Consider the following 26,169-nt stretch of genomic DNA (forward strand, 5'->3'; position numbering starts at 1 on the left):
CTGACACCTATGATGGGGCACTATTCCTACCACTGGCACCAATGATGGGGCACTATTCCTACCACTGACACCAATGATGGGGGCACTATTCCTACCACTGATACCAATGATGGGGCACTATTCCTCCCATTGACATCAGTGATGGGGCACTATTCCTCCCACTGATATCAATGATGGGACACTATTCCTCCCACTGACACCAATGACGTGGCACTATTCCTCCCACTGATACCAATGACGGGGCACTATTCCTCCCACTGATACCAATGACGGGGCACTATTCCTCCCACTGACACCAATGATGAGGCACTATTCCTCCCACTGCAGAATTACAGTTATGAAGTAGCAACGAAAATAATTTTATGGTTGGGGGTCACCACAACATGAGGAACTGTATTAAGGGGTCGCGGCATTAGAAAGGTTGAGAACCACTGCCCTAAAAAGCTAGGTCTGTACAAATCCTCCCCCAAATAACCCCTTTTTTTGGAAAGTAGACAGTCACTACAAGGCATGGTGAGTTTTTTGAATTTGTAATTTTTTGTTACAATTTTTGGATAATTAAGAAATGAAACATTTTTCACTAAGTTGACAATTTAACAAATTATTTCTCACACACAGCATAGGCATACTTACAATTTAACCCCAAAACACATACTGCTACTCCTTCTGAGTGTGGCGACACCACATGTGTGAGACATTTTCACAGCCTATCCACATAGAGAAGGCCAGAATCCAAGGAGCCCCATCAGGCATTCAAGGGGCATATATTATGCATCTAATTTTCTGAATACCTATCACTTTTTTTAAGACCCTGGTACAACAGGACAGTAGAAACACCCTCAAAATTACCGTATTTTGGAAAGCAAAACACCCCAAGGTATTTTCTAAGAGGAATGGTGAAGACTTAATTTTTTTGTTTGCTACAGAATTTTAGAAACTGCGGAAAAAAAAATGAAAATTCATTTTTTACACAAATTTGACATTTTAATAAAATATTTCTCACACACATCATGATGGTCCTGTTAATGTCATATGATGAAACGCGTTGGGATGGGCTATCAGTGTCACATCTGGTCTACACAAGCATCCTGGGACACATTATTTTTTAAAGTGCCATATATATGGAATACATGTAAGTGCATTTTTAAGTGGTTTTATACAATAAATATGGTTTAAAGCTATGGAAGTCTCCCTTTGATTTCTTTACTGCAGAGGAGGAGTATTGTGACCGTTTGAAGTGTTTCCTTACAAGAGGACTCTAGGTTCAGAGGGCAGCAGTCGCTAAAGGGCACAGGAGACTGAATCACCCTAGGGCAGGGGTATCCAAACTATGGCCCGCCAGGTGTTGAGAAACCGCAAGTCCCATGAGGCCTTGCAAGACTCTGACATCCACAGGCAAGACACCCAGAGGCAGAGGCATGATGGGACTTGTAGTACTTCAACAGCTTGAGGGCCATAGTTTGGACACCCCTAGGGGCTGGTTAAAGCACCCAAAAGTGCCTTTTGACCTACCTTTACACAGGTGGTAATACCTTGTGGTGAGTGGGGCTCTAGAGGGGGAGCACAAGTGGAGCACTTATCACCATTGTCTGCTGGCAAGATCACCAAATTGTCACTATATCACATTGATCATTTTGATGTGGAAGGTGTTTTCTAGCACCTGGGCTTTATTTTCATGAACTGATTTTCATATTCAATTTTGTATGTTTTTAGGATTATTAAGCTTGTTTGCACTAGTAGGTTTGCTACACCGTGCACTAGGTTCATAGTTACTTAGGGGGAGGTGTATTGTAGTCCCCATCATTATTTTTATATAATTTTCATGATTTAAGGGTGCTTGTATGCACAAATCGCCATAAGTAACAAACGTTATTAGAGGTATACACCCTATAGAGGGAGGTGTATTATATTACCTATTATTAGGTTGCATTCACAGAGACACATTGAAAATAGGTATTATTTATTATTTTTATATTTATACAGGCACAATAGAAAGTGGAACACATTAGAACACATATTGATTAGGGAGGTGCATGGCAGTATTTCACAACACTCCCACAGTAATAGCACGACAGCGCAGCAAATCTAATTTTTATATTTAGAATTACACCCCAAAACACATTGCGCTACTCCTCCCAAGTAAGGAATATAGCTTACTGTATCATCACATATAGTACTTATGTTCCTATAAGCCAAGCAAGCCTAGCTTACTGGTACATGGCTGTCTAGGAAGTACAGGAGGCTGAAGAATGGGAAAAAAAAAAGTTCCTGGCGGCAGGCAGAGGCTACACTGCATTGGTGTGGTGGTGATCAGGAACACTGTTGCTGGCTGCACTGGTCTGGTGACTCTGGGACTTGTGTAGCAGCGATCAGAAACATTGTTGCTGACTTACACTGGCCTGGTTAGGAATGGTGTGGCAACAATCAGAGATACCTTTGCTGGCTTACACCATTGTGGTGACACTTTAACTGGTGTGGTTGTGATAAGGAACATTGTTTTTGCCATACACTGGTCTGGTGACACTGGGACTTATTTGACAGTGATCAGGAAAACTGTACTTGGCTGCACTGGTGTGGTGTGGTGGCAGTGAAGAACACTGATTCTAGCTACACTTGTCTGGTGATACTGTAACTGGTGTGGTGGTGATCTGAGACACTGACTGGCTGCAATATTAGGGATCATTCACAAGTGAGGTTGAGGACAGTAAAACCTTGTGGTTGAGCTGCTGTTTTACTGCCCTATAACTGCTACCCACTTTAGCTGTAGATGCAATGGCCTGGGGGTGTACACATGCTGCGGCTGTGATGCTTGGCAACTGTGGCAAGAATTATGCTCCCTGTATGCCCGTCAACTGTAACCCATTCAAGTGAATGGGGTGCTTGTGCATGGTCCAAGAGGTTAAAGTAGGTGGTGAGGAGGCAACACAATTCCTCCTCACTGCCTACCAAATGATCTCTGAGGAGCAATCTGAACATGAATTGCTTTTCAGAGAGCATTACACATGTGAATGAGACCTTATGGTGATACTATGGCTGGTGTGGCAGTGATTAAGATAATTAGAAACACAGTGAGTGGGTGGGGTGATTAGGGTAGCTGACTGGTGTGGTGGTGATTAGGGATACTTACTGGCAACACTGGTCTGGTGACATTGTACTGCTGTAGCAGTGATCATGACAATGGCTGGCGGCACTGACCTACAGTGATATCAGAGCAGCCAGCGATTGTACATGATCACCACCACAGCAGTACAATATCACCATACCGAAATTGCACTTGCTCTGATGACAGTATGTCAACAAAAAAGTATAAATTTTTGTACATATTGCCACCATAGTGACACTGTACTGCTCTAGGGTGGTGATCGTGATTCCTTTTTACACTGTGCTTGCTTAAACAGTCATGATGACTGTATAAGAAAACCTTTTCTGCACTGTTCAGCTGCATTCATGCAGCCACTGAGAATTACTGTGATCGCTGTAATTGGCCTTAATGATCACATTGTACAGGGGTGCTGTGATTGGCCCTTTACCATGTGATTGCTGTGACCAATAATAGCAATCACAGTAGTACTCAATGGCTGCATGAATGCAGCTGAATGGTGTCAAAAATGATTGCTTATACAGTCATCATGAATGATAGCCATTGTTTACTACTGTTACTGTGATCAAACAGGGCCAGTCACAATGGCCCTGTACCCCAATCTGTGATCCACTGTGTCTGGTAGACATAGCAATCACAGATCGCACTGCTGCATGGCCCCAGGGCCCTGCATGACGCTTGTCCTGCCCAGTCATTTATCCACAGTGCATTTAATGCACTTAAAGCAGGTGAACCACTAGACTTGGATTTAAATGTGGCATATATTGTATATCTGTTGTTACTAAATCTCACAAAGACCCGGGAGAAGTGTAAAATTACAGACCATTCTCCTTGCTTAAGCTGTTGCTGAAAATTGTAGCAAACATAATCTCCTCCTTTTTTAGTATTTATATTTCTGCTGTAGGAATCAATCAGGGTTTATACTAGGTAGGCAAGGACCTGACCAAATAAAGCATGTGGTGAATATTATCTCTCTTCTCCACTCTTGATGGCAATCCACCTCAAGAGGGTTTCTTAATCTCTGTAGATCCCCAGAAAGCAGTTGACTCAGTCTCATGGATTTATCTATTAACACTCTTTGAAAACTGAGGATGTGGCTCTAATTTCCTTGATATGCTCAGAGCATTATATTCTCAACTTCAAGTAAATGTCAAATTGCATGATCACCTTTCTACAACTATTATAATATTTAAGGGTACTAGACAAGGATGTGCTCTATTGCCACTGATTTATGTTATAGCAATTGAGACCGTAGTGTTAGCAATCAGGGATGATCTTAATATAAAAAAGAGTGTTTTGTAGGATGCAAACTCACAAATGTGCCCTTTCTGCAGTTGACCAGCTCTTATTTTTAACTTTTCCACTTACGTCCACCCTTAATGTCATGCTCCTCTTGACAGAATTTGGAGAAGATCATCATATTTCTTTTTTAGGTATTCAACTCACATTTTCAATCACTCAATTATATGTACAAACTATCCTCCTCTATAAAGGAAACCAGAACAGAATCTTCAAAGTGGTCAATGTATGATCTATCCAGGATAGTATGGTCAAGATGACCCTGTTGCCCAGAATATTGTATTTTTCCATTCTTTATCTATTATGAATAATCGCTCTGATTTGCTGAAAATTATTATTTTTAGGGTGGTAAAGAGCACAGGTTATCAGAAAAAATATTATTTTACTCCTTATCTCTTTAAGGTCTTGACCTTCCAAACCTCATGCTATATTATGAAGCTGCCAACAAAAATCCACAAAATGACACAAAATCCTTTCAGTGGTGGTTATTATTATTGTACAGGATTTATATAGCACCAACAGTTTGCTCAGCGCTTTACAATATAACGGGAGACAATACAGCAACAATACAGTTCAATACAAGAGGGATAGGAGGGCCCTGCTCTCCTGCTCTTACAAAGGGTTATATGGAATAGGTCATTATTTAACCCTCAAGAACCATTCTTTCATACTGCAGCTCTGTCCAGACAAACTGGAACCCCCCCCCCCCCCGAAACCTTTCATTTTTATCAAATTTCCTATTACTTACAATCGCTCTGGCCAGATCATTATGGGTCAGAAGGGTAGTCTATCTATAATTTATGGGCTATTACTTGACACTTGATATAAGATATGGTGTATGGTGGAGTGGAAAAGGGATCTATTGTGATTTAACTCTGATAAAGAGTTAGATCACTGGCATAGGTGTTCTCTGTCCTCCTTTAGGAATGGCTTCAATTAAAATAACATTTACAATTCTCTTAAATTTCTAACACAATGGTATTTGGTTCTCTATTACCTCTCAAAATTATCCTTCACCTCTCTATTTTAGGTGATTTAATCTTCAGGACATCATGCATCATACAGTGATTGGTTGGAGTGTCCTAGAGTTAGTGGTTTTTGGAATGGTAATTTTACTCTGCATAGACAGATCACTGGAATTTCAACACAGCAACCCCCAAATTGCTTTGCTTAATGAGCCAGTTAAAAACGTCCCCTGCAACCTACAAAGACTGATATTTTTTATTATCTTGGTGGCTAAATTAACTATAGCCAGATCACAGAAGTCCTGGATAATGACCCATGAAACTATAGCTAGGCCCAATATCTAAGTATCTCTCTATCTCCTTAATAGGCAATGCGGCTGAATATTGCTAGAGGCTTCCAGGTCTTACATTTTGCTTTCTTTATTTCCTTTCTACACTATTTTTCCTTCTTTCCTCTCCATCTATCCTTGCAATTAATTGTTGTTGAGGTGGATCATTTTTGACTCTGGGAAATACTATCACTGAATGCATCTCATTACCTTTTTGGATGTCTTGTTACATCTTGTTTGTTTAATATCATGGTTATGTACTTATTACTTTATTTGGATTATTGCACATCTTTAGTTTACACATTGTCACATCTACATACTTTCCTGGAATGTTGAAAATACCTTTAACTGACTTGCATTCCTGATCTTTTTTAATAAAAATATTGAATGTAAAAAAATGAGGGAGCTGTTTTATTTCTGTCCATCCAGACTGGAGATCAGAGGAGACCTGATTTTTTTTCTCTGTTGCAGTGACACTTACAAATCTTGTGTCTCTCTAGCCTGGGACTGGACAGTGAAATAAGAAGCAGCATATTGGTGATCTTATTTCTCTCTCTCACTCTGCTTCTTTCTCGCACTTATACTGATCCCATTAAAAAAATAAATTTATTGATGTATTAATAATTACAATGTATTCTGTGTATTTTGGATCTGCCTACAGTTCAACTTGCAGCGTTCCCCATTCACCGACCCAGTCCAAGAAATTCTGAGTCATCTTTCATCAGCGCAAGCCCATTCAGAAATACAAGCATATCATTAAAAAACAAAACCTTTTTACTTTTTATGGATGAATTACGCATATAAAACAAAGTGTGCTGTGCAATGTATTGCAAAATACGCTTCCTTTGCTGTCTTGGGTTAAATACCTCTTTCTATAAATCATTAAAAAAGCACTTACATCTGTACTCAGAAAATTGACACTATTAACAATGTTACATACACTAACATAAAATCATTTTGTTTTTACTAGAATATTCAAAACAGTTGATTTGTTAGTATAAAACCACATTGCCAAGTTTTATTATTTTCCTTAAATATTTGAATTTAGAATTAATTATTTTGTAAAAAAAAAAATCTATTCAACAGCTTTGTTACTATTCAGTTTCTTTGAATATGATTGCATTTGTACACTAGTGGAATTTGTGCATTCATTCTTTGTCATCATACATTGCTTTTAACTGTATCTACCTACATGATGGGGTTTAGAAGTTATAAATAACTTATGACACATTATAGCTTTCTATTTCAAGAAGCACATACAGCTTGTTCAAGATCTATGTACCTTTTAATTTCATATTTCTCAGTGTTTTAAAATTATATCTATCATTATCAGCCATGCTGTATTCCAAAAATGTATTAAATGCATAAAATGTATATGTTAAATATGATTTTTATATGAATTTATACCAATGCAAAACAATATAAAATATGTTTTAAAAAATGCTGCTTTCCTTTCAAATATGGTATGCTTGTGTTTCACAATTTTTATTTTCTTCCAATAAAATGATGGTGCAATTTTTTTTCTTACTGTTTTAAGTACGTTAAATGTTTAGATTGTGTTCAATTAAAGGATAGGTGCGTTTTTAACAAAACTTTTCAGATTCAGCTCCTCTTTTTGCTCCCACCACACATTTTTATATGGAACCATATACCACAAAATAAAAGCTACGTTTTGGCCTCACCAGTGCAGAAATCCTCTCCTTTGGCACCGCCAGTCTAAATTTCAGTGCATGTGTCAGTCCTGGCCATCCAGAAAAATGTTTTTCTCTGTCTTTAGCTTATTACTTCTGTGTAGGATAGCCAGTATTCTTTACAGCTAACTTTGTACATGAATCAGACTTCATAGAAATTTATGGTACATGATTCTGTTCATAAATCTGCTGCAGAGAAGAGTTGGACTGAATCTTGAGAGTTGTATTAAAAGTGCAACTATCATTTAAAAACATTTTTTTCACAAGAACACTCAGCATTTGTGACCCACAGTCACAATAATCATACTGACCTTCGGACTTCTTCCGCCAAGAAAGTTTTCTATCCATTTCAGTATATATCCCTCAAAGCCATATTTGTTAATATTCCTGTGTGGTGTCAATTGCCTTTTGGAAGTCCAGATATAGTCCACTGCCTCCCTCCCATCTGCTCTCTATGTTGCGCTGTCGAAGAATTAAATTGTATTTGTTAGATAAAATTTTGCTAGACAATATCCCTCTTTTTCCTGACTTCTATATGTGTAAAATAGAACAACACAGTAGTTTAGGCAGCAATTTTTACTTGCATAAACTTGTATTCATTTTGCTAGCACAATGATGACTTCCTCAAATTGTACTAAAATTCAACTATGCTATAAAATATTTATTTTCACCTGCAAGTGCACATCTTTAAAACTGAAATACATGGTTGTTTTAAAACACAAAATGAATGTACTGTATATGTTATGGTTGCAAAGTGGTAATTGTTTACTGAGGCACCTAGTGTCATCAGCTAAATCTTAAATAAATCTATTTATCCATAAATGTTTAATTATTAATTCAACATAAGGGAGGTGATAAAAATGCATGAAATGTAATATATGCGGTATATATACTATATACATATATATTAAGGAAGAAAGACACAACTGGTGATAGCAATGATAAACCACAAGATGGGGAAACCCAGGAACAGTCCAAACAGACTTTTATTCATCAATGCAGCAAATATAGGTTCAATGCAGGAGGACTTTGTACAGCAAGCAATGAAAACATCTGTTTATTCAAGCTACTAACCAAACTTAGTTCCAGACTGACAGGTTGCCCCCTCATGGGTTCCACAAAATAAACAGGAAACTCTTGTACCATTTTAGCATTCTTTCAACAGGCAGGCTCTCACGGCAGAAAGAGTAAAAGAAAGAGAGCCTTGAGAATTAGTCAGTTCACATAAATTAGGTATCAGGTAGACATGTGCACCCCGGAAAATTTTGTTTTAGGTAGATATTTTGTTTATTCGTATTAATTGTGTCGGTCCGGTTCATGTTCAGGATTCATTTCTTTAGGATTTGTTTTATATATTCGCTATTCTGGGTGGATTCAAAAACTTTTGACAAGTCTTTATTCTATTTATTCATTGTGAACAATAGTTAGTTGTTAAGGAGCCAAGGGGCACCATGTCCTTATAAACCATGACTTATCTGCTGTTAGCAGGATTACCCGTTGACAGCAGAATGTACACAAAAGAAAAGCGTAAGAACCGCTACTTCTGGCTCCTGTATGATGTCACATCTGGCCTAGGAAAGGGAGGCTTGAAACGCACATCGGCTCACGGAGGAGGTGAGGTGAGAATTACTTTAATACAGGCTGTATACACTGGTGCCGGTACAATAGGCACTACAATATGTGAGTGTCACTCCTCTATATTTTATTTGACTACTTATTTTTAATCAATACAGCACAAAGATGCTTTTTAAGTGGATGTCTCCCACTTTATCACTGAGTATGTCAGAGTGAACCAACAGAAAAAATGAGGATCTGGGGATCATCTTGAAGAGAAAAGAACCCTTGAACAACATCTGTTAGACCTACCTTAAAAAAAAAGGGGGTCAAAATCCTCTAGTGAGTGTACACTTTTTCTATGAGTAAAAGTGGTGAAGAAGTTGGGAAATTGTTTGAATCAATCATTCATTTGAAGGATCCATATGTTGAAGTGTGGTGTGGGGAAATGTACATCATTGGACTTTTTTTAGTGCGTTTTAAGTTGATCTGCTAACATTTGATTGATGGTTTTTGTTTTCATGTAATATAATGTATTGAGCAAGCGCCATATCTTTATTTGTAATAAGTTTATTCTTCAGTGCACCTTGCACTTTAAGGGGTAGATGCACAATAGTGTCACAATAAGTTCATGCGGCACAAATCTTACACGATTTCATTTGTCACAGGTTTTTGATGAACCAATATATTGGTTGTTTTTCTATTTTGTTTATTTGTATTCATTGTGTCTGTCTGGTTCATATTCGGGATTCATTTCTTTGGGATTCATTTTTTATATTCACTATACTGGGTGGATTTGAAAACTTTCAATAAGTCTTCATTCTATTTTTGGATGGATCCAAATTCATTGTGAATAATAGCTGGTTGGTAAGGAGTGGACAGGTACCTCGTCCTTAACAACCATGACTCATCTGCTGTTAGCGGGATTCCCAGCTGGTGGCAGAATGTAAGAAAAACAAGTAACAGAAAAAAAAAAGTAAAAAAAAAGTGTGGGGGTTGCCTGTACCAGGCCACATGCCCTCAATATGGGAGGGTGCTATTGTTAATAAGGACAAGGGCCTCTTCCCCACAATCGTCACATAAGAATCCCATGTGAATGAGTATGGGGTAAAAAATGGGGTAAAACTATTTCAACAGTAAATAAAAGCTCAGAGACAGTTTTTGACAAGTCCTTTATTAAACCCCCCCCCTCCAAAAAAAAAACATCAATGACAATGAATGCTGCCCCTCACAAAAAAACAAAAAAAAAACCAACAGCCTGCCGAACATGACATGTCCCATGGAGAGACGCTCACCAAATGACAGGTAAACATGAGGGCAGGGTCACCTGATGACATCACAGAGTGACCCTGCCCCATGTTTACCTGTCATTTGGTGAGTGTTTGTCAGAGATGCAGGTGTGACCAGAAGTGTGTGGACTGACACAGGGAAAGGCAAGCTTCAGATATGGTATAAATAAGACGCTTTATTAAAGACTAACAATACAAACATAAACGCAGTGCACCAAACCCCAAGCTAACACAAATACATACAACAAGGTGAAACAAACCCAAAACTAAACTGATACAGATACCCAGGTACATACACATGTAGAGCACAACGTAGTTAGGCAGGCCGGGTCGATAACTATCGGGCAGGTAGGTACAGGAGAAGCAGGCGGAGAGAATGGTCAGGGTCACAAGCCAGGGATCAAAACAGGAGAAGTCAGCAGAGGTCAGGATCAGGCAGGGTCGGCAACAAGTCAGGCAGGAACAGGAACAGGAACGCAGGTTACAAGATACAGGGGCCCATGGAAAAACACACACCAAGGCACAGACTGCAGGTCTGGCCATCTCTTAAATACACCTGCAATCAACCCCAGGTGATGGCTAATTGCCGAAGTGAACCTCTGGTTGTTGAGAGCACCTGCTGGCCAGCCCTGGTACTGCAGCCCACAAGGCAGGTGAGTCCCACCACTATTGGCAAGTCCATTCCTGACAGTGTTTCTACATGGCACACATTACTTGCCGAATAACTTTTTTCAAATTTGTTGCCATTTGTTTTCATGCCCATTTGGTAATTCAGACACATCCAAATCTCCGAAAATGAAAAATTTGTCCAAAAAAATTAAAACAAAATGAATTGCACATGTCTAGTAACAATTGAGATGTGGGCCTAGTTACCACACCCTAAATTCTACATAACCTCTGGGTTCCTGAACACAGAACATACCCTTAAAAGTTTGCTTTCTTCATATCAGACACAAACCCTAGAGTCCTTCACCACATGTAGGTGAGAAGCCTAGGTAACATATACATTGTCCATAATCCTGCCTTTACCTCACAATACACAATCACATACTGTATGTATTAACTCAAAAATCTATCATATGTTTCTAAGTATCTAAAACATACCTTTGTGACCCCTTCCCTTTGTGCTCAGGGTTACTTCAAGGCTACAGCAAGCAATGAGTTCAAAACCACCTTTCTATTTAGTTACATGAGTTAGATCTGTCACTAGGGAGCTAAGGGAAACAGTTGCAGTCTAAAGCCAGCCGATGATGTAATTTTCTTTTGGGTGGGAGGGAGCCATCCTTGTTGGGAGAACATAGTGATTATTGCTAGTGGTTATAGCTGCTGGCAATAATCTCATGAAATATTTGACAGGCTGGCTGTACCCAAGTCGCACAAAATTCAAATTGGGTACAATCAGCCTACCCATAGATGAATCCCTGCTGATCTCTGCTGAACTAACTGAGATTTGAACCATCTATGGCTGGCTTTACATTACCATCTCCTCTTCACAGAATTCAAAATAGCTGTAAGGGCAGTACAAAAGTCAGAGTTCAAGACATTTTAAGAGGAGTGTTTCACTTGTTCTATCTGTCTGTCTCCATAACTATATTTATAAAATTAGTAGTAAAATTAACAGATAATGAACATGTTATCAAAGCTGAATGTGATCGCTCTCCCTCTTCTCCTGTGACCACCACTCAGGGCATTAGTAGTGCTCCTGTGCAGACATTGGCCACTCTGTCCTCCTGGCTGGATATGTCCCCCCTCCCGACCTGATTAGCAAGCAACGGTGCATCCTCCCTGACAGCACCCCAGCTACTAGACAAAAGTCAGCCCATAATGCCCTGCCTCCTCCCTCCTAATCTCCTGTGCTGATATTGCACTGTATATGAACATCACAAGCCCAAAGCTCTAGGTTTATGATAGCATTCTTGTTTCCTAGCTCCCTACCTATACTCCTAATAGTCCCTGACCTGTCTATCTTGCTGACCGATTATATGTTGCTGACCCTGATCCGATTACTGACTCTTTGAATTGCTCTTACTTTTTGGATTGCTGCCTGCCTACTCTTGCACCTGTTACCGGATTGCAAATATCTTATGCTTACCCAGAGCTTAAAACTGTCTTCTGAGTTATGCTTTCCAACTGCTAGATCTGACCTCAGAACTGTTTACTGGATCATGCTTTCTCACCTGCCCTGACCTTGAATTGTCACACAGATGCTCTTCTGCACTGCCATGGGTCCATGCCTGACCAGCCTCAAAACTGCATGTACCACTTTTTTGTTATCTTTTTAGTGTTGTTTGGCCAGGAACTTTAGCATTGTGTACTAAGACCTAGCGGCAATGAAGTACCAGTAGGCCTGCTTTCCTTCACAGAATGGGAGCTGTTAAATGAGGAAACACTCACTCACTAACTATAGTTCATGACCTAGGCATTGGGCTCAGTGTCACATGAGAATAAAAGAAAAAAAATGTTACTCTGTGTACTCCCTTAGTTTTAATTGCCATTTACATTAAATTGTATTTCAACTTTTGTAATCAGATTTGAGAAAACTCAGTGTTATATGTTCCCATTCAAACAGCATGCCTAATAATAGTTTTTCTTTAATTCCTTACTTTTTAGATGTTTCTTCAGAGAAGGTGTCATGGCTGACTGCAAGGCTTTTTGAACAATGTCAGAGTGAGTCTGTCCTAAGTCTGTTGTCATTAACATACAATGAAGACCAGACTGTAAACCTTTAACTTTTTGTTAAGGCAAAGAATGTTTACAATGGATAATGAAGATCTGCTTGCACAGTACAGACAGGGTTAAATATGGCAAAAACATATGTTTAGTACCTCATAAACAAATACACTTGTAGGATTTTTCCTTGTTGGGGGGTCCAGAATAGATAATTAAAATAGGTATTCTGAGATTTTTAAATAGTATTTTATGTTATGCTATGTGAATGGGGACATGTAACAAACATAAAGTAGATGTCCCAATTTGGCTGCAAAAGTGGAAATATACTTTAAGTTACTTTAATTTATAATGATTTTGGCCGTGTTTTCTAAATATACAAGAATTGTTTTCATTATTTGTTTAAAAACTTTGTTTACATTAAATTAAACATTTAATACAGTGTAATTCCATAATACTTTCTATTCAGTGCATGCTAAGCTGTACATAAAAAAGACAAATACTAGCTCATGCTAAATGATCCTGTATGATGAATACCCAGAATGTTTCAGCTCTGCTAAACGGGAGAGAATGATGTGTTTCCCTCTTCTGTGTCATATAAAATATTTCATATGTAACTAACCAAAGAAGAAAAATAATATTTTGAAAACATGAATATTACATTCTGAATATAATAAATGAAGAAAATATACGTTAAAGTACTATACATTTGCTTTAAAGGCAAAAATCACCCAAGGCTATATTCATACTGGGGGAACACTGAAATATTGTTCTTTGCTACCAAGGTTTGGGCCAGCAAAGCAGTCACATAACCAGTGAAAATTTCCACTACAGCAAATGTACACTTACAGTGACTTTCTTGCTAGAAACTAACTGTCTAGAAAAGAGCCGTAATGTGTCCTGGAGTGATCAAATGGCTGTGAGAGTAACCACACCATCAGGGGCGGACTGACAATTTGGAAACTCTGGCACTGCCTGAGGGCCCGGGGTCAGTAGGGGGGCCCCATGAGATGCCCCTGGTATTTTTTTCATAGGCTTTTTTGAGTTTGAGCAAGGACACAGGGGCCCCATGATCTCCTATTGCCCGGGGCCCCATGAGGTGTCAGTCCGCCCCTGCACATCATGCAGCAGGAGACCAGGTATCAGATATGCACAGATGTGTTTCAGATGCTAAAGATTATTTTGCTGCCCTGGCTAATGAGCAAAGCAAAGAGCAGACACACTATTCGCTGGAAAGGTAAGTATTATCATGTCTATTTATCAATGCTTTTCAGCCAAGATTTATACAATTTATACTCAAGATTCTCAGATTTAAAATGGATTTAATTGCCTAAATCTGTGAATTTTGCACTAACGTTTTGTGAATCTTGATATAAATAAAACAACTGGTTTTCACAATAGAATTAAAATGTACAAGAACTATTTTTTATTAAATTGTAAAAATACAATTTAAATTAAACCAAACAATTAAATTAAACCAAAACACTACAATATTAAAAAAATCTTACATAAACCACCCCCATTGCATTTAAAAAATTTGAGAAACCTTGCCCGAGACAACCCCATATAAAAGACTCACACATACACAACATTTCTGAGTGCTGATGAATTGCTGATGTTAAAGTATGACTAATGGTAATGCAGAGCACTTTTAGATATGTTATCTTCTTTCAAAAGAAAGGTGCCACGCCCTATTAGTTACAATCACAAAATCCTAAAACACTTTATTATTGTATTGTAAATAATCTTATTTATTATTGTTATCTTCTTTAGTAATGTGTGATTTATTGCAACAATGTGTATCCAATTTGGCTGTTTAACCACTTGCCCTCCAGAGGATTTACCCCCCTTCCTGATCAGGCCATTTTTTGCATTACGGCACTGCGTTATTTTAACTGACAAGTGCACGGTCATGCAATGCTACACCCAAATGAAATTTACGTCCTTTTTTCCCCACAAATTGAACTTTCTTTTGGTGGTATTTGATCGCCTGTGCATTATTTATTTTTTGCGCTATAAAAAAAAAGACCGACAATATTTTTGATTTTTTTGCTATTGAACATGTCCAGTAAAAAAATGTAAAACATCTAATTTCGTCATAAATTTATGCCAAAATGTATTCTGCTACATGTCTTTTTTTTTACTAATAATGACAGCAATCAGCGACTTATAGCAGGACTGTGGTGGGCATTCTGACACTGGGGGGAACTGACTTGGTGTCACTGACATCCCCAGTGACACCAGTACAGTGATCAGTGCTAAAAAAAAGCACTGACACTGTACTAATGGCACTGGGCAGGAAGAGGTTAACATGAGGGGCGATATAAGGGTTAACTGTGTGCAGGGAGTGTTTTACGGGGGGAGGAGTGTTGGTGCTTCACTGTAAGCACACTACTCTGGATGGCTGTGCTGTGCACAGCCATCCAGAGCAGTGTGCCTGAGCCGAGAAGGAGGGGGACTGTTAGTAAACAAAGCAGCCCTCCTCCCCATCAGAGATCCTCAGTAATCACTGGCTGCCGCCGGGTAAACACGGGCCAGGACCCTGTGATTGGCAGTCGTGGCCGCAAATGATGGTGTGGGTAGAGCTCGCGCATGCCCCGTACCTGGAAATACAACATCGTGTGTATATATATATATATATATATATATATATATATATATATATATATATGATTTTGCGCACCCCTGCCGTCCTATAGCAGTATATCTGCTATAGGGCAGTGGGGAAGCTGTTAATTTATTCCACATATGCAGGAAGCACTTTTTATGTGATTCTCTGATAATCTGTTTGTTCATACACAGCTTTCGAGAGCTGATCACAACAGTGCATGCTAAATTATCCAAAGCGACAAGCACAACATTTTTTCTCATACAATAACAGAACGAATAATTTTTGTTTAATCAGTACAGTATTTGTCTGTAAAAAAAATCGAGTGACCAAGACCACGCATGCTCGGAAACATAAGAATACAATACAATATAATACAATACAATGCATTACAGCATTGCAAGACATTGTATTCTGTCTTATGAGAATTTTTGTAACTCTAGTAACATATTCGTTTTAGATATGAGACTAGCATGCAAAAAAAAAAAATAGGACTATCGTTCGTCCAATATTTCATTGTGTGTACTGTACTAGGCATTAGTCCAGCAGAATCAGCAATAAACTATAAAACAGCTATTTGCTTTAGATAGCGTTCCATAGGATACAGCCAGTATAAACTGTACGGCTCATATAAGGATTCCTTGAGAATAGTTAATGCATATATACAACCCACAGAGTCTGTCAGTTATAAGGTTTCAGATCTGCCAGAAAGATTGAAATATGGTTTATAGCTGAACTCTGGGCATCTGTATATCTTTTAATTTGATATTGTTTACTTACTTGTTTATGTATTATTATTCAATTCTTATTTGATATTGTTTGCCTACAGTGTGACCATATTTATTTGCTTTTCTGTAGTAAGCATAGAAAATTACTTGTTATCTCCCTGTGGAAATACACCTGCTGCCGTACACTGGCTTTAAACCTGCAAAGTCATCACAGCCTGGATTTTTTAATAGGGTTGGCTGCAAAGCCAGAAGTACAGTGGTCGCTGTACATCCACAGGGAGAATATGTGATTTTATATGCTTATTACAGGAAATAAAAAGGAATACAGCCACACTGCATGGGTAAATGTGTAGTTTCAAAATAAAAGAAATTAAAAATGTTGTGCCTTGAGGCACCTTTAAATATTTTTTTTTATCAAACCTTTTGTTTGAATGTCATGAGGACAATAAATCTGTGACTATCTGTAAGACACAATCAGTTTTATCAAAACACAAACATTAAAGTGTAAGTTACCCTAAATATTTTTATTTTTTCCATGTGTGTGTTCACATATGTGTATGTTATAAATCATAGTCTATCGTTTTCATGTAGTTCTTTCATCTGAAGTGCCTGGTTGATCCTGCCAGGCACTTTTCTTCTTTGTTGTACACTGACCACACAAAGTACAGAAGCTGATCTGTGTTAGCGTGGTCAGTTTTCATCCTTTGGCTGGCCATTCAGAGGCACAGAATACCTGTATTGGGGAGTTAGTTCAGCCACCACTCCCTTTGACCAACCACATCTTACCTCTGGCACACATACTCCATCCCAATTATAGCCTGCTTCTTGAAATTGCCCCTGCTCAAGTACAGCCTGCGTCTTGGCTCAGGCTAAACAGACAATGGAATACAGGCACACAGTGTGTCTCCTGTAACCCCCAGCATCAGGAAGAAAAAATACAAGGTTGCATGTCAAATGTTTTTAACCTTATATAAAGGTAAGAAAGATGATTTCTGAACCTAAGCAAAAGCAGTTATGGTGTCTTTATTGGTATAACTATATCAGAAAGTATCTATAACAGGATACATTCACTACTTTAATTGTTTGTTTAAATATATGCATAGAGGGTTATATACTGTTCAGAAAGTAATGGTCATAGTGGGTGTATAGGGGATGAAGGGGGGGCAGTGCAAGATATCTAGTGCTTGCAGGAGCTTTCTTTACATAATTGTCATCCAAAAAAGAAGACAGAGTTTAAAATATGTTTTTTTTATGATGGGTTCAAAGCTCTGCCTTACCTTACCTAGAACTAAGGTGTCCATTGTGCTATGAGTGAAACATGAAAATATTCCTATGTTGCTATGAGAAAGCTGCCACCATATGGAATGTCATGGCAACAAAATGTGAATATATCTCTTCTGGCACAAAGGATACTTTGAAACTTTGTGTAGGCAAAATATAAGGTCGGTCAGTGAATACTGATTATTTCATTTCTACACTGTCAACTTTGTGAAAATGGTGGAATTATAGTAAAACTCAAGCATAAAAAAACAACACCTCACTTGCATTTTACACATTTTTTTAAACAAACTTTATATAGCAGTGATCTCAGAAAAGATGCCATACACATAATAAAAATTAAATAAGTTCCGCATTACTTACAGTGTATTTAATATATACGGCTACATATTAAAACTAAAGAGAATATACTTTTTAACCAAAGCAACAGTTATATAACTGTTCTTAAATGACAAAAACTTGGTGGAGTTGAGTTACTCAAGAAGTACAGTAGAAAATGTTTTGTTTTACACATTTATTTGGGTTTTCACTTTATTCACTAAACCAAGTGGACATTCACATACTATAATAAATTTAACGCAGGTAAATGTTGATCAGTTTGACTGTATTGTATGACTACAAGACCATGCACTTCATAAATATTGTTAAAAGAAGAACTGAAGACTATTTTTTAATTTAAACATTCTGAAATTACAAGTTAACCACTTCCCGACCAGGCCATTTTTAGTGATACGACACTGCATTACTTTAACTGACAATTGTGCAGTCATGCAACGCTGTACCCAAATGAAATATATATATATATATTTGTAATATATTGATTAGTTTGCGCAAAAGTTATAGCGTCTACAAACTATGGGATATATACTGGAATTAGAAAAATATGTTTACACTAGTAATGGTGGTGATCAGCAACTTACATCAGGACTGCTATATTGCGGCAGACATTATTACACTAACTGGCACTTTGTGGGAACCATTGACACTAATACAGTAATCAGTGCTAAAAATATACACTTATTACTGTACTAATGACACTAGTTGGGAAGGGGTTAACATTTAGGGTGATCAAAGGGTTAAGTGTGTGCCTAGCTATGTGTTTGGTGTGGTGCTGGTAAAAGAGGAAGTGATGGATCGTGTTCCCAGCTCTGATCTGACATACGACTGATCACTCCCCCCTGTCAGAATAGAGCTCTGCCTATGTAAACATAAGCAAAGTTCTGCTGTTCCTCCCTGCCCGATAATCTGTGGGTGCTGGCAAACATCCGTTCACAGAGACTCGCAGATCGGCTTCTGCTGTGATATTTCACAGCAGAAGCAATCCTCCGGCAGCGCATATGCCCGTGTGACAGAAGTGAAAAATCACGTATACAGGGCCACCCTGTAGCAGTAAAACTGATATAGGGCAGTCTTCAAGTGGTTAAAATAGTGTATGCATGCACACTTCCAGAACTATGAATCTTGTGGCCTTTTAGTAGGTCTTCTAGCTGCTGTGTTAGCACAACATAGAGGTCATAGGATTTCCACTTCTCCCCCTTAGTATTTCACCATGCTCCTATTTCTTATAAGAAGTAGAGACCATGCACAGAACAATCTGGCTCCTCCCAGGTCAGGCTGTGTTCTCTCTTCTCATTCAATAGACTGCTGCATTTTTAAAGTAACAATTGGCTGATAAAAGAACAGGAGGGTGCGAGGATTAGGGAGGGAAAAATGGGCTATTAAAAGCCTGATGAGGTTTATCCTGCTGTCAGACTGCCTTCTTAATTAAATGGCTACCTCTAGGGACAGACTACATCAGCAATTTTGTAATGTCTTTCTGAATGACAAACTGTAAAGCAATTAACAAACCATGTATTGCTTTGCCAACAAAACTTCAAATTCTTACAATTTAGAATGGTTACTTGTTAGTGAGAATGAATGTCATCAATGCACTATTCCTTTAAAGGAGAAATGTGCAAGCAAAAGCATTTTCAGAGAAAAATCAGGAAAGAAATAACCCATAAACATTGTTGACTTGTTTTAAAGGTGCAGGTACTAGGTATTGCATCCTGAGTCTTGATTCACTAAGAATAAGTATTTAGAAAGTGAAGTTGATGTTTCCAACCTGCATACTCTTTCTTATACAGATATTAATTTGATTAATTTAATAATTAATTTCCATTACTGGAGCTCACAAACTTTGGTGCCCAAGGGTCCCCTGTCAGGATCACCTCTACACAGAACATTTCATTGATTTACTAGTCCTCGCCTGGCTTAGTATATTGTGACCATGTATAATTAAACTTCTATGAAATGACTGTATTTCTGTTAATGATGGAGGGAAATGTGTGGCAGTACATTACATGGAAAAGCTGCCTCTATACTTCTGTCCTCTATAGACACATGCCTTTTTTGCTTAGTAGCAAAAATAATTTTTACCTAGGTGGATGAAGCATCGATCTGATGCTGCATTTGCCCCCCCCCCGCTAGCTCTAAGGCTGAAAACTAAGCAATCAGCCACTGTTGATCGCTCAGTTCTCCTCACCACGCTGAGCAGACAGTGATGGCTGTCAGTCACTGCTGTCTGCTCTGTCCCCCCAAACAAGCTTTGTCTGTACTTCTCCTTTAAGTCCCTTGAAGGTATTTAAAAAAATAGCTTTACCTTATTCACTTAGCAAAATAACCATTTAGCCCCTGTTTCCATACTTCTAGCCTGATGTGTACCCTTTAAACCCCAAAACCTTCATCTGCAGGAATAAACAATACATATGGGAGATTTGTTGACTTTTTTTTACACTGCTGAGTGCTGCCCATGACACACACACCTACCTGCATCTCCAGTGGTCTGACATGAACACTGCTCTAATTAACAGTGCTCTCACTACCTAAGCAGAACTGTTAATTGGAGTAGTGTTCAGAAGGGTGGGGGAGGCATTTAAAGAGTTTAAAGAGTAATTCCACTTTAATTCAGAAAAAAACAATCCCCTCTGGATAATCTATCTACACTGTAAGGATTTTAACAAAATTTGTAGCAGAGTCCTACCTGTTTCTGTTGTTAAGAAAAACCTGTATGTTCAATTATGTCCTTGTAATACTAGGTCCTGAATGGGAATGTCTGAGTTCAATATATCAATCAGCTGATGTACTTGCAGTATTGTAATGAGGAAGGTCACAGTGTCTGCATCCCTTTAGAAGCAATCAGCCCTTAAGAAACATCTCAGCAAAAATATTCCCATTGCAGTGGATGCCTGAATTTCTACTTGTATCATAGTGCAGAAATCAGTAAGCCAAACACACAAGCAGGAAATGATAATTCTAGGGAAGTTTTGAACACCAACTATGCATAGAAGGCCTTCAGGTTGCCACATTACACTGAATTTTACAAAAAATTACAGGGATTACAGATTGAAAGAGAAAGGTAATTATTAATAACCTTCAATTACAATATGGCTTGTGTAGCAATTGTACACTCACCTGACACTTTATTAGGTACACCTGTTAAATTGCTTGGCAACACAAATTGCTAATCAGCCAATCACATGGCAGCAACTCAATGCATTTAGGCATGTAGATGTGGTGAAGCCAAATTGCTGAAGTTCAAACGAGCATCAGAATGGGGAAGAAAGTTGATTTTTAAGTGACTTTAAACACAGCATGGTTGTTAGTGCCAGATGGGCTGGTCTGACTATTTAAAAAACTGCTGATCTACTGGGATTTTCATGCAGGGTTTACGGAGAATGGTCAGAAAAAGAGGAAATATCCAGTGAGCGGCAGTTGTGTGGACAAAAATACGCTGTTAACGTCAGAGGTTAGAGCAGAATGGGCAGACTGGTTGCTGCGAAATTCAGAAGGTAGGGTGAGAATTTGGTGTAAACAACATGAAAGCATGGATCCATCCTGCCTTGTATCAACGGTTCAGGCAGGTGGTGGTAGTGTGATGATGTGGGGGGATATTTTTTTCTTGCACTAGCAAGACGTACTTAACAAAGCAGCCAGTGAATGCATATGCAATAATATATATTTTTTATTATTTGCTATCTTTTCACAAAGGTGGAGTTATCCCTAAAGTCCAACTCCAATAAAAAAAAGAAAATATATACCTTTGCATTGCCCCCTCACACTGCAAATTTAAATGTTGGTTATGTCTAGGGGGTACAAGAACAGACAGCATTACTTACCCTATCTCAAACTCCATCTGGCTCAGATGCTGCCCTCTTCTCCCCAAAACACTGGTATGCTAGCGGTCATTTAGCATTCTCACATACAACTGAGGGCTATTAACGCTACACTGTACATGGTGGGGGCAACTGCGAGAAAGCGAACATGAAGCTTAGAGAGGAGGCTGTGACTGACTGGTTACACTGCTGGAGTATTTTCCCTAATTCTGGCACCCCTAGACATACTGAGCATTTAACCTTTGCAATATTGGGTTGCCCCACTGCAAGGGTTTTTAATTCCTGGAGTTGGGCATATTTATTAGTATGCAACCTGCTTTACAATAATTAACCATTAAGGGTTCAGTTGGACTTTAAATGTCCTCAGGGAATGCAGTATTATTTGTTGTGATCCCCAGTTTCATCCTAACATTCGTCTTGTGTAGCTGGCTGCCTGCTTGCTAAATCCTTATAGTTGCCAATACCATTATTTTCTAAATGGCTCCCAGTCTCTGCCTGCTTAAGTATACTGCCCCATGTAGTTTTCAGAAAAAGAGCCTGCACAGCACAGAACAGTATGTCAGGAGGGTACAGTCCTGTCCAGATGCACTGAGAAAGCTCAATGAATCTGCAAAGGATGACACAGAACTCAGACCAAAGGCAATTCGAATTAATTTTCTGACAGATTAGTTGTTTGTTCTTTAACGAGGCAGCAAAGAAAGATCTATTACACCATGCCTCCGTGAGTCCTTCTATAGTTATGTCTTCACTAACAGTTTTAGGATATGCAGATGTTATAGGAGAAGACTGGAATCAATTAGAAACAACCAGACTGGAATAAAAAGGCAACATAGACATTTTCAGAGTGCCAGTGGCAAACCTTATGTTATAAATGTGCAGGGCATTGTTGTGTGTAACTCATTTTCTCTGTGGCATCACTCCTGTCATGAATCTCGGTGTACCAGCATATGTAGGATGCGGTAACCTAGTTGCTTGCTTTTAATCTCCAGAGTTATGTGCATTTTATAGTTTTCAAATTATCTGTGAAATTCAGCCGTGCTCTTTATAGCTAGAATTAAAAACCATTTAGTTTTTCTCTTAAACCACAGGTTGAAAAAAATACATTTATAAATTTCATTAATGCAGCTTTTATATGGTGTAAAACTTACTTTAAGCAGACTCAAGAAAGGCCTACTGATATGAGGGATCTAAAGTCAGCACTAGATTAACCTTTTTATGATAATTAGAGCTATCTGTTCAACTTTCTATAGCCTAGAGATCTTTTATAAATCAAAATTATATCTGAGCCAAACTTCATATATGTCACTCTTACTGTAGTAATAATTTACCCACCAAAATGTACAATATAAGATTATAAAACAAGCACATGATATGACAAAGAACTTAAATAAATAATTACTGACAGCTGCAGCTTTAGGGTGACAATGTTTCATTCCAAAAGTACTCAGGACTAATGGAAAAGACATAGTAGTTCAAGAATTCTTGACAGGGCAGAAAATTCTATTATAAATATGTGAATATTTTCCCCATCCTTATTTTTTTTTTCAGATTCACTGTTTTGAAAAAAAAAATGGTTTCCTTAAAATGCTGAGCCTGTAAGAGGAAATTAAGCCACCTCCTAGTAATGCCTCACATTTGCGGGTTCTAGACAACATCATAGTCTTTACACACAGAGCAAATCCATCTAGCTGTGCCCATCTATGTTGTTCCTTTGATTAATGAAACTTGCAGCTATTGTAAAATGATCTTTAACCTGTAATCTTCAGAGCTGATGCAGCGGACAATACATGAAAAAACAGTAATTTGGCTTTGTGTAATTTTACTGATGATATTTACTCTGATTGTAGCTCTCATTCAATTGGTTCCTCTTTGGGGAAGAACAAAAAGTGATTATCTGAGAAAATCCAACCTGTCTGGCCAATCCTCCACATGAAAAGGGTCAGCCAGAGGATGTCTGGAGAAATACAAATTCTACCAAGCCAACTAGATCAGGCAAAGATCATTTTATGTCTGTAAGCATATTTACATCTTGGAAAAATGTTCTAACTGCAAACATGTTCTTCAATAATGCTTGCTGTATACAAGCCATGGTGTTTAAACATTGAAGGCAAAGTTTACAATGGTGGAAGTCAAATGATGGGTGTTGTTGAAGAAGGCATGACTAAATATTTATAAATCAATGCCCCCCCACCCATCCCACAAGTAGCCCTATTCTGCAAAACAAAGTAACCTATCAAAAACATGTTTTATTCTAATTACAAAGAGAAGGTATAACCCAGAAGGCATAAAATGAAAGACCTGCAGTTGCACAATAAAGCTTTCTTATAACAGAAGTTATTCGTATGTCTCATTCCATTACAAATCCCAAACATAAATGCATTATTCATTATTGGAATAATCCCTATTGAACCATGCATATTATACCTTTTTGACCCATGGCCAAAATCTAAAACCCTTGGTGTATAGTACAGATACAACCTAATATTACATACCCAATAATTTCCAAGCTGCAAACAGCGGTTTCATGTTTTTTAGCCATCATTATTGCAGTGTATGAACAATGTCTTCCATGAAGTAGAGCTTTGGACTCAACAGGAAAGTATCACCTAGAAGATTTTGGTTAAAAAAAAGCCAAACAGCTATCCACTAACCCAAAAAGTATATGTGTCTTAACAATGAATGAATATATATATTTATTCATCAATGTATCTTTTACAGTATATAATCCCAATTCTTCTGGCGGATGTTGGTACACTTCCTCTTCTTCCCAATATGCCATGAACAAGTTTGCAACACTCAGAGCAAACCTTGCTCCCACCGCGACTCCTATCACTTGCCGAAAAAAAAATAATTATTGTGCCAAAAATAATTGTGTGGAAGGCAAAAGTCCAGGCATTCTATCACAAATTTTCTCTGGGTCCATGTCAAATTACTATACTCCCTCAAGCCCCAACTGGTTGATTCTATAGCATCATCTTGGTCAATAATAGTGTAAAGGGCTGAAACATCTGCACTGGCCAGAAACATATCTGAGCCACCCTTCACCTCCCCAAGTTGTTGGATCAAGTGTTTCGTATCCCTTAACCACTAGCCTACAGGGCACTTATACCCCCTTCCAGCCAATTTCCAGCTTTCAGTGCTGTCACACTTTGAATGACAATTGCGCGGTCATGCAACACTGTACCCATATGAAATTTTTGTCATTTTTGTTGAGACAGATAGAGCTTTCTTTTGGTGGTATTTAATCACCTCTGGGATTTGTATTTTTTCTTAAACAAACCAAAAACCACTGAAAATGTAAAAAAAAAGTTTTTCTTAGATTTTGTTATACAATTTTGTAAATAAGTGATTTTTCTCCTTCACTGATGTGCGTTATGAGGCTGCAGTGATGGGCGCTGATAGGCTGCACTGATGGACACTGATAGGTGGCACTGATGGGCACTGATGAGGAGGCACTGGTAGGTTGCACTGATGGGCATTGGCAGGCATCACTGATGGGCACTGAAATGCAGCAGCGATAGGCGGCACTGACTGGCACTGATAGGCGGCACTGACTGGCACTTTTAGGCAGCACTGACTGGCACTGTTAGGCAGCACTGACTGGCACTGATAGGCGACACTGACTGGCACTGATAGGCGGCACTGATGCGCACTGATAGGTGACACTGACTGACACTGATAAGTGGCACTGATTGGCAGCACTGATAGGTGGCACTGATTGGCATTGATAGATGGCACTGACTGGCACTGATGGGTGACATTGAAAGGCAGCTCAGATGGGCACTGATATGTGGCATTGATGTGCACTGGTATGCACTAATATGTGACATTGATGTGGCACTGATGAGCACTGACACGTGGCACTGATTGCTGGCACTGATGGACACTGACAGGTGGCACTTCTGGGGCCACACTGATCATCAGTGCCCTGATGATCAGTGTACATGTCCCCTCTGCAGAAAGCCGATTACCGGCTCTCTTCTCCTCTCGAGCTGTCAGCGTGACAGCTTGAGAGGAGAGAAATGCCGATAACCGGCATTTCCGTGTTTACATGTCATCAGCTGTGATTGGACACAGCTGATCACATGACCGAGCCGACATCTTCGGCTCTTTCCGTGATCCGCTGTGTCCGAGGGACACATCGCACCGGCGATTGCCGCGCTGCGCGCTTCCTGAGCCGCGCATGCGTGCTGAGAATGGAAGGACGTCATATGACGTCCTCCCAGAACGAGAGAACCACCTTGCGCCCGTCATTGTACTATATGGCGGGTGGAAGGTGGTTAAATAAAATCTGGTATTCTTTACTAATGGTTGAAGATACATATCTATGTATTGCCCTAATCTTGCTAATACTGACTGTATACCATTTACTATCAGTCTTCCCGGTGGATTACGGTGATCCTTATGTATTTTTGGAACCGTAGAAATAAATCGGTATTCTACAAGTTTCTGGTACTAGATATTTTGATTCCTTTTTATTAAGTACATTCTTTTCAACTCCCTTCTT

At 38.8% G+C, this 26,169-nt stretch overlaps 1 protein-coding gene across 5 annotated transcripts in view; it reads right to left on the reverse strand.

Annotated features, from left to right (window-relative positions):
• DLGAP2 (DLG associated protein 2) overlaps positions 1–26,169 on the reverse strand; it is a 1,035,006-nt gene that overhangs the window by 314,824 nt on the left and 694,013 nt on the right. For 2 of the 5 annotated variants that reach the window (XM_089679532.1, XM_089679531.1), the window contains one exon: positions 7,696–7,846. The exons of the other annotated variants lie outside the window; for them this stretch is intronic. In XM_089679532.1, coding sequence (XP_089535658.1) covers positions 7,696–7,732 — 37 coding nt within the window. In that variant the 5' untranslated portion in view covers positions 7,733–7,846. The remainder of the gene's footprint in view (positions 1–7,695; positions 7,847–26,169) is intronic. 5 annotated transcript variants of the gene reach the window in all.

This window comes from Staurois parvus, unplaced genomic scaffold, assembly GCF_062004578.1.
Source record: "Staurois parvus isolate SC_StPar_1 unplaced genomic scaffold, SC_StPar_1.0 ptg000226l, whole genome shotgun sequence".
Taxonomy (NCBI): domain Eukaryota; kingdom Metazoa; phylum Chordata; class Amphibia; order Anura; family Ranidae; genus Staurois; species Staurois parvus.